This window comes from Pyrus communis, chromosome 2 (genome assembly GCF_963583255.1).
Source record: "Pyrus communis chromosome 2, drPyrComm1.1, whole genome shotgun sequence".
NCBI lineage: Eukaryota > Viridiplantae > Streptophyta > Magnoliopsida > Rosales > Rosaceae > Pyrus > Pyrus communis.
Window position 1 is genome coordinate 35110786 of NC_084804.1, and position 10206 is coordinate 35120991.

The 10206-nt window shown below is 36.8% G+C and overlaps 1 protein-coding gene across 2 annotated transcripts; it reads left to right on the forward strand.

Moving 5' to 3' along the window:
* Positions 1-914: 914 nt before the first annotated feature.
* LOC137725147 (probable methyltransferase PMT24) lies at positions 915-6194 on the forward strand. Of its 2 annotated transcripts, none has more exons than XM_068463736.1 (9): positions 915-1056; positions 1615-2672; positions 2755-2904; positions 3397-3667; positions 3783-3893; positions 3996-4170; positions 4707-4976; positions 5324-5518; positions 5640-6194. In XM_068463736.1, the coding sequence occupies exons 2-9, from the start codon at positions 1656-1658 to the stop codon at positions 5866-5868; spliced, it is 2418 nt and encodes an 805-aa protein (XP_068319837.1). In that variant the 5' UTR covers positions 915-1056; positions 1615-1655; the 3' UTR covers positions 5869-6194. The 2 variants fall into 2 exon arrangements, with proteins under 2 accessions (XP_068319837.1, XP_068319838.1); XM_068463737.1 differs by lacking the exon at positions 915-1056 and adding an exon at positions 1092-1212.
* The last annotated feature ends 4012 nt before the right edge of the window (positions 6195-10206 follow it).

Genomic DNA, 10206 nt, shown 5'->3' on the forward strand with positions numbered 1-10206 from the left:
CTAGGGTCGAATTAAGGCGAATCAGAATACGCATACTTTAAAAATCTGATTATATACTCAACAACTTTCTATATGGAGCTAACTCAATGTGGGATTAAATGTGTTTAGCGTAGTGTTGCCACTTATAGTGTAATGCTTGCCCCCAAGTTGGATGAATTCTCCCACTAATCATGGGAATAGCCATCTGTCGTGATTGCCACGTCTTGTGGCTCTTACTTGATGTGAGGTTAATTCTTGCGCTTCAATCCTTCTAAAGATTGGACTATGATTCTCTTTCCATCCTCTTTCATTCCCTCTTATTACATTATCTATTTTGACTTTCTCTTTCTATAAAAAATTAATATAAGATGTTGACGTTACTTAATCATGACCATTCAAATAAATGAGAAATGAAGGAAAGGAAAAAATAAATAATAATAAATTTCTTGTATTATTTTTAAAGTTTTGGTATGAAGAGAATCCGGTGGATCACCGTCTCTACATATAAATCTCGTCTGGTGGTAAGTACACTGCACATTGGACTTTATTGGCTCTCTCATGTTTTATCAACTAAACATGAGCTGGAATTTCCAGATCCCACGAAAAAGCGTATATAGAAAATGAAGTAGATCTCCCTCCTCCTTCCTCTCCTTCGAAAGTTTTTTCCTTGTGACACGAATTTACAACACGTGTTTTTATATAAGTAGTGAGAAATTGTATTTTTTAAGTTATTAACTTTTCAACACACATATTCCATTATTTATATAATGACATGTGATATACCACTTCGTGTCCCGTCACATTGAAAAATCCTCTCCTTCCTTTCCTCACTCGATTATTTTATCCTTTAATTTAATATTCAATGGTGATGGTGAAAGGCAATTGAAATGAAAGAGACCTCCAAATGAGATAGTAGTAGAGAGGAGAGACGGCTTCTATTATAAATCTGAGTGAGATCCCCCACTGAGTGACCGACCGGCTCTCTCTCCCTCTTTCTCCCTCTCTCTCTCTTTACAAATTAGTAATGGACTGAGAAGCAGCAGGACCCTATACTTCTTCAATCACCCACTGGGGCAAGTAAGGAAACTCTCACTCTAAATCTTCTCGTGTATTATGTCGGTTGTCATTATTTGATCAGATCTTCGTTTTGGTTGTTTTGATGGTCCAAGTACTCTTGTTTTTCTGATGAATTAATGCAAAGACATTCATGTTTGTAGCTTTTGAATATTCCCAGTATGTAGTTTGTATCACTTCGCTTGTATTTTCCTCAACTTTCTCACCAACCAAACAGTGCGTTCTTCTTATTGTTAACCCACCATTCTCGTTTCTGTTTGTTGGGTTTTTTTGGTGCTGAGAAATGGGTTATAATCACCTTTCTCACCAACCAAACAGTGCGTTTTTTCTGTTTGATGTCCAACAGAAAAAGTTATATTTTACTTCTCAGATTTCTGGGTTTCTTTTTCTTGTTAATTGATGGATCTGGTTTCTTTGGATGATTCAGTTTGCTATATCAGTAATTTACTTATCAAAGTCCTAGGGCAAATTATATCACCTTGAAGAAACAATCTTTGAGAAGTGAGAACAGTAACACCATTCGATTGGTAGCTGAGTCTGTCTTGTTATTGCCCTTTTCAGGTGATTTAATAACTTGGGATATCGATCTTCACGTTGTAAAGATGGCTGTGGGGAAGTATTCCCGAGTTGATGGAAGGAAGTCGTGGAATTGCTGTTCAACGACTAGTCTGGTTGTTTTTGTTGCGTTTTGTTTAATCGGGGTCTGGATGTTGATGTCAACAGTTGTTCCGATTCAGAATCAAGGGTCACCGTCTGAGGAGACTGTGGATGAGGTAAAACGGCAAACGATAACTGATAAAAATTTGAAGCAATTCGAAGACAGTTTGGGGGAACTATCAGAAACTGTAACAAAAGAGGATGAAAATGGGAGTGATTTGCAGAGTGAAAGTCATTCGGATATTAAGAATGACCAAAATGTTGAGGATGGGTCTGTGAATACAACGGAAGAAAAACAGGAAGAATTGGTTTCAAGGGAGGGATCTGAGGAGAAGACTGAGCCAGAAAGTGACAATGGTGGTGAGGGAAATCAGCAAGAGAAGCTTGTGGAAGAGAGATCTGATGAGAAACCTGAGACCAAAGAGGAAACAAAGATGGAGGAAATAAATGATCAAGAAGCTAGTTCAGGAGATGGGGAGTCCAATTCCGAAGCTGGAAAAACAGAGGTGGAGGAGAGTTCAGGTACAAAGACATCTGTAGAGGAAACTTCTGATGAAGTAAAGCAGGAAGAGGAAGCTACTGGTCAGAATGAGAAGGAAAAGGTTGAGAAAGACCAGGAAGAAAGTGATACCAGTAGTAAAACAGAAGGCCAGGAAACTACAGCTGAAACTGAGCAAGGGTCGACTGAAGTCATAGAGTCGCAGAATGCAAAAGAAACACAACAATCTTTGTCAGATGAACATAAGAGTGGGCATGATGAACGGAGGTGGAAAGTCTGTGATGTCACGGCTGGACCAGACTACATCCCTTGTCTTGACAATTGGGGATCAATCAGGAAGCTTCCAAGCACAGGCCACTATGAACACCGAGAGAGGCACTGCCCTGATGAAGCCTCTACCTGTCTTGTTCCCCTACCAGAAGGATATAAACGGCCCATTCAGTGGCCCACAAGCAGGGAAAAGGTATATCATATGTCTAGTAGAACATTAACAGTTACCTCTTTAAATCCTTGAAATTGAAATATGTTCTTGGTGCATGATGCAGATATGGTACCACAATGTCCCTCACACAAAGCTTGCAGCAGTTAAAGGGCACCAAAATTGGGTTAAAGTTACCGGTGAATACCTCACATTTCCTGGTGGTGGAACTCAGTTTAAGAATGGCGCTCTTCATTACATTGATTTTATTCAAAAAGTGAGTCCTCTTGATGTATCATCTTATTTTGCCTCGTCCTGTCCTCACATTAGGTTGCATACGTTGTTTACTCTACATATCTTCTATAGTGTAGTATACATTCAGCCAACAGCTATTAAAAGAAGACACATGAGTTTTATTCCATTACCTGATAGTGGGTTTGAATTGAATGGGATGCAGTTCCATCTGATTTCATATTTGTCCATCTCATTGTCTTCATTTTTCCATGGATTGTGTGAAGTCTGTTCTTTGGAAAGCCAAACTGATTATTTTTTGCACTTATATTGATTTAAAATAACCCAATTGTGCTTCATTTGATCTTATATATTTATCTTTCCTTTTGCTGTTCTTTTCCTTAGTCTAGTTTCAGCATTATTATCTTACCGCTCCAAAGTTCCAATATTACAAAAATAGTATTATTTGTTGGTGAAAGTTTTATTCTTTTTTTAAATATTTCAATGCTTAAAGCGTATATTTTGTTTGGCTATGTAGTCTCTTCCTGATATTGCATGGGGTAAAAGAAGCCGTGTGATATTGGATGTTGGGTGTGGTGTAGCTAGCTTTGGAGGATTTCTATTTGAAAGAGATGTTCTTGCTATGTCATTTGCTCCCAAGGATGAGCACGAAGCCCAAGTACAATTTGCACTAGAACGGGGAATCCCTGCCATATCAGCTGTTATGGGTACCAAAAGACTACCCTACCCAAGTTCTGTGTTTGATCTTATCCACTGTGCACGGTGTAGAGTACCTTGGCATATTGAAGGTAATGTTTTCATTATATATATATATATATATAAAATATTGTTTTCTATGTGTGTATATGTGTATTGTTTTAGTTCTTATATATTTGTAGAAATGTAATTTGAGTTGCACTGCAGGTGGTAAACTGCTCCTGGAGCTTAATCGTGTTTTGCGACCTGGTGGTTACTTTGTCTGGTCTGCTACTCCTGTTTACCAAAAGCTTCCTGACGATGTTGCCATTTGGAAAGGTAGGTACTTCCTACTTCATGTTTTGCCTCCGAAGCTAGTTGTATTTTGGTTGCTTCTATCTAACATACTCTTTCCCCCTCTCTCATGGTAATTATTGGCAGCTATGTCGAAATTAACAAAGTCAATGTGCTGGGATCTAGTGGTGATTAAAAACGACACACTCAATGGAGTGGCTGCTGCCATATATAGAAAACCCTCTACCAATGAGTGCTACAATGAACGACCACACAATGACCCTCCTCTCTGCAGTGAATCTGATGATCCAAATGCTGGCTGGTACTTTACCCTTTTTCCTAAGGATTGGCATTTCTTTATGTTTGTTATTGGTGGCCTCTAGTACTAAAATTGGAAATGACATCAAAGAAAGACTGAAAATAATTGGAAAAACTTTTTAAGTTGACTAATGGAAGGATTTTGTAGTGCAGAAAATTCTTCATGTGTTGTGAACTTGAGATGCATAACTTTCCAAAACTTTAAGTTGTACTTGCAATTGGGAGATTGACAAACTGTGTTAAAACTGAAAGAACTTTAAATGATAGCATCTCCCTTCTCATAATTTTTAAGTTGCTAAATAAATCTGAGGTGATAACTTCCATTTGAACAAAAAATAATTGTAAATTGATGTCAATAGACTTTTCAAGTTCGTCTCTATTGTAAGTTGGTCTGCTAAACACCATCAAATGTATGGTTCAGAAAATACTTTACATTGTTGAAGTACCTCCATGTAGTTAAGAAACCTCCTCTATAGTAGTCTCTATGAGTTAAATCTCCAACACTGTTTTAAGTATTCTTTTTTATTTCTGCATCATCAGGAATGTAACATTGGAGGCATGCATGCACAAAGTCCCAGAAGGTGTATTAGACCGTGGATCTCAGTGGCCTCTGCAATGGCCATCAAGGTTGCAGAAACCACCATACTGGTTAAAGTCTCAGCTTGATGTTAATGGGAAATCCGCCCCAGAAGATTTCGTTTCTGACTACAAGCATTGGAAAAAAGTTGTTTCTGAGACCTATTTGAATGGGATGGGAATCAACTGGTCCACTGTAAGGAATGTCATGGACATGAGAGCTGTATATGGGGGGTAAGCAATTATGAATCTTTTAGTTTCCTTTTGTAAGCATCACTGCCTTGTCTCTTAACCCGCCTTCTATTTCCCCCCTCCTTTTTTCTGTCGATTATACGCTGTATTTCTAATATCTTAGTGGCTGAAGGTGAAAAATTCTGATGGGCATCCTCTTAGATTTAGATGCAAGCACTTGGTTTAAGAATTTCAGATCAGTGGGAGTTGCATGTCATCATATTATTATCTCTCCTTCGGCTACTTTTTGTGATTCTTATTCCCTTGTGCAAAATGCTTTTCTTTTCCAGTGCAGTGAAGAATGTTGAAATCTTTCACATAGCCTGACTTTTCTTTCGCAATGCTTGTAGGTTTGCTGCAGCACTAAAAGACTTGAAAGTATGGGTTATGAATGTAGTCCCAGTTGACTCTCATGACACACTTCCAATAATCTATGAGCGCGGTTTCATTGGGATATATCATGATTGGTGTGAATCGTTCAGTACCTACCCCAGATCTTATGATCTTTTACATGCAGATCATCTATTCTCCGTCCTTAAGAAAAGGTATGTAATACAACATTTCGTTTTTGTGACTTGTAAAAAAGACATCTACTGCAGTTTTATACGCAATAAATTCCTCCAACATTTCCTCTGATTCAATGTGGTTATTGTGTTCTGGCTACAGATGCAGCTTAGTGGCAGCGATTGCAGAAGTTGATAGGATACTGAGGCCAGAAGGGAAACTAATTGTATGGGACAATGCTGAAACCTTAAATGAGATTGAGAGTCTGGCTAAATCTCTGCAATGGAACATCCGATTTACTTACTCAAAAGACAATGAGGGTTTGCTGTGCATTCAGAAGACGTTTTGGCGTCCCGCAGACAAGGAGAAAATTTTGTCAGCCATTGCTTAAATGCTTCAATCTGCATCTTTGACGGCCTAAGGCTTAGTCAATACTGGTATTGTAGCCCGTTAAGTATTGTTTTGTTTGCCTAGCCATTAACGTTTGAGGATCAAGCATCTTTAAACTAAAGCAATTCGTTAACGTGTAAATTTCACGTAATTTGTCATTCTTTCAGAGTCCCCCAGAAGCTCTCTCTAAATATTCTTGCTAAGTGAACTTATCCCTGTCGAAAAGAGGGATTATTTGGCTTTTTTATCTTTATATTTCGAGGACAAATGGAAACTGATACTCGAACGCATTATTGTAGTCTTTGACATGTTACTGCTCTTTTCTTACTACTACTACTACTATTACTGAAATTGCTCTTTTTGGTATTTATTATGGATATGGTATATGTTCAAAATATGGTATATCATCTATTTGTAACATCATTTTAGTTAAAAGAAAATGTTGTAATTCGGTATTGAAAATTAATTGGATTGGATTGGAGTGAATCACTCTCTAAATTCAAGGCATGTTGAAAGTAGAGGAGAAACTTCTCGTTCTCTCACCATTTTGGTAAGGACTGGGATTAATAAGTTTTGTTTTTAAGTAATTCATCTTCTAAACACAATATGGAAGGGTTGCTGAAATTGTAAAACCAACTTGCTCAAACATCTACTAAGAAATGCATGATTACTCATTCCCTACCATTGAGTATTTGGAAGATATTAGCTTAAAGGCTTGTCGTGTACTCTAAGCTTAGCATATTATGCAAGGTTCTAAAAGACAGTAGGCGCTACTCGGGCGGTGGGCTAGCGCCTAGCGCTTATGTAACTAAGTGGGGGCTAGGTGGATTTAAGTAAATTTATTATATATCGTATAAATAAATAAGTGTATGCTTAAACTCAAAAAATACATAATTTCGTTGGAATTCATAAAATACAAAATAGAATGACATATAGATCATAAAGTATATTAAAACATAATGAAAACATGGGAAACAAACCCATAATGTGTGTTCATCTAAGTATTCAACAAGGCTCTTACAATTTATTAAAAAATAAAAATGCAAAATGAAAAGTTATGTATTTTTTGTCTAAGTAAGAGTTGCAACCTAAACAGGTGGTCTAGACGCCCTTTCCTAATTTCTAAATGCCTTGAAATTAATCGGAGCGATGACTAATCCTCCTAGTGCCTAAGCGTGGCCTAGGCGGCGCTAGGCTGATATTTTTATAACAGTGATATTATGTAATCTCGAGTCCCTAGACTTGGAGAGCAACTTGATTACATGCATCTTCTGTCATTCAAACAACGTCAATTGGAGAAAAACTTATTCATGTATTGTATCGTTGACACAGTGAAAGTGTACCCATACGGGCCATACCATGCAAATCCATATGACGAGACCGGCTGTTTCTCTTCTGCACTCAAGTTCGAGTCACACTCTAGGTAACTAAGATTAGAATAGAAAATGACTCTATTAAAAATATTGACCAATTAGACATAGTTCAGTATTTTGAGTGGCAACTGCCTGTAAAAAAGTATAAACGTGAGTGAGAGTGAGAGAGAGAGTTTAACAGGTAGAGAAATAGTTGGAATTTACTTGCTTTCATTCATCAACGTATATGAGTTTTATAGTGCATGATCAACAAGAGTCCTATACGTGGTAAATTACAAAGAGAATATTCCAGGATAATCACTAATTACGTTGTACCATGGACTCTTGTCTAACACTGACCCTCCCACTTTGAGATAGAGTGCAGTCTCCATCTCCTTCCAACTCCTCTTGTCCCAAATGAGCCTGCATAAATTTAAAGATAATCTTTCACCCGACATTCTTCCACCTTTTACGATCTTATAATTCTCAGACACACATGCGCTGAAAATTTCTTTTATATCGGCAATATCTTCTCTTTATCTGTGCAGGACCTAGCTATATCGAATGCGCAGAAAGTTTGTTAGTATATCACAAGGACAATGTTATTCGATCCTAATCATAGACTGCCGAATGACAGACTAGCACTGTGGATACTTGTTGACGGCTGCCATTTACAAGTGTTTGTTTTGAAATATCTATTTATTGCAAATGTTGAATTGTTATGTTAGGAGAAACCTTTACGAGAAGGGATCCTCATATTTTTATAAAAATAGAGATTAGTTGTGGAGTCCACATCACATCAAACTTTAATGATCCGAACCGTCTATTTTCAAGTTACACCTCATAGATCATTCTTGTAAAATATTAGTCAAATCGAAAAAGTTTAAGACATCTAATTAAGTTCAAAGAAATTAACGAATATTTTGTTATATAAGAAATAATGAAATTTTATCCTGATCATTAAATAGGCAAATAGTTTCGAATTGAATTAATTTTTTGCAAGGATGATCTATGAATCTAGACTTAAAAAATAGACTATTCGGATCGTTGAAATTCAATGTGGAGTGGGCTTCACACCTAATCTCCATTTTTTGAAAAAAAAAAATAGGAATCCTTTTGCATAAAGGGCCTAGTTATGTTATATTCTCGATTGCATCATTGTAACATGACCCGATGAGCTAATCTGGTATAATTCATAATTTAATAAAAGTATCATGTCATAATATCGAGATGGAATTTTGTAATGCTTTGTAATAAAATCAGGACTTTTTTTTTCTTCTTGATAATAATATGATATTAAACTCGTGATTCATATTCATATAATCGAATTAAAAACTTTCACTTACAAATATCGAACAACACCACTAAATTGTATTCCTATTGAGCCAGAACTCATAGCTTTTGACTTAAGTTTGATTAACCTTAAAGTTTTCTGTTGCTTGTCGAAATGAATTCACTTTTCGACCAAGGGATGCACCTCTAACTAGGAAATTGTGGCGCTCTAATCACAACCCTTTTCATAAAAATATACTAAAATCTCACTGACACCACTGATAGCCATTACCTTTTTGTTGTAAAACTATTTATTTTGTTGGCAAAATAGCATACAAAAAGTGTCAAGATGCTTCCTTTGAACTCCTTTAGAAATCTTCTCGTCAACTGTTAAATAGCTAGGCTTGTTTGTTTTGCTGTGAGTAATCTCAAACAATGGAAAAGGAAACTCTCCCCTCATGTTTGCATGATTGAAATCCAATCCTAACAATAATAGTAATAGTGCTATAATTTTAGGTTGGGTTTTCTCAACCATATGTTTTTATATTTTATTATTTTTCATGAATGATGCATACCTCATTGAATTTAATTGGTTTGATGATACTTTAACTGTCAATACATATTTCACAACAACAACAAAATTAATGGAAATCTACAAAGTTTGGTGAAATTGTTTTATAGTTAGGTCACAACTTGTACAGGTGGCATTACTAATTATACCACTATGAACAATCCTTAAAACAAGAATTTGTTACCAGACATGGAAAATTTAAATTTTGTACCCAACAAAGGAGGGTCCAATGATATTATAAAAAAAGCCCTAAACCCTTCTTTTTTCACTTGAACAGATTCTGCACAAAGAGGGCAACAACATGAGCTGCTTCACGCAGATTTTAGAATAATCAAATACCCCATTGTCTGCCATTGCCACACTTTCCTCAAGCAACACGAGTTGGCGGTCTCCATACATTACTCAACATGTCTGCTGCCACCAGTACTTCTAAAGCTGCAGCTGCCATCTTTGCAAGTTAAAGCAGCAGGCCTGTAAGTTTTCATGTTACTGTTCCAACTTCTCGACAAAATGTCAACTTCTTGGAGTCACAAGTGCTTGCTCTTCACTCTTGTTGTTTCCTTCATTATTCTCTCGGAAGCATCAAGGTTGCCTAATTGGGATCAGATGCTGCCGAAGAAGCTACCAACTCCTTCGTCGTCTCCCTCCAAAGGCACGAACTCGGCAAAGAACTCTTCTTCAAATGCTTTGGAAGCTCATAGAAACGTCCCTTCATCTGATGGAAAGGTCTAGCCACTGGCCACTACAGTAATATATGAACTACTTTAGTTTTGATTCTATCTCTAATCTTCAACAAATATGCAATCCACGGCAAAGAAATCTTCTTCCAATGCTTTGGAAGCTCATAGAAACGTCCCTTCATCTGATGGAAAGGTCTAGCCACTGGCCACTACAGTAATATTTGAACTACTTTAGTTTTGATTCTATCTCTAATCTTCGACAAATATGTAATCCACGGCAATGCACTAATCGGAGGGAAGCATGCAGAGCTTTGAAATTAGTTATATGCTGGTTTGATGAGCTGCTTAATTATGAACAAAATTATATATCCTTGTTGATTTGTTTTTGACGTAATTAGTCTGCGCTGATACAGTCCCTTGTAAAGTAAAGATCACAGAGTGGATTTATTATTGGATAAGATGCA

Bases quoted from the DNA above. Each gene is read 5' to 3' on its own strand.
- LOC137725147 (XM_068463736.1), top strand. From the start codon at position 1,656: ATGGCTGTGGGGAAGTATTCCCGAGTTGATGGAAGGAAGTCGTGGAAT. The intron at 3,894-3,995 runs GTAGGTACTTCC...AATTATTGGCAG, and splicing joins CGATGTTGCCATTTGGAAAG to CTATGTCGAAATTAACAAAG. The intron at 4,171-4,706 runs GTACTTTACCCT...CTGCATCATCAG, and splicing joins GATGATCCAAATGCTGGCTG to GAATGTAACATTGGAGGCAT.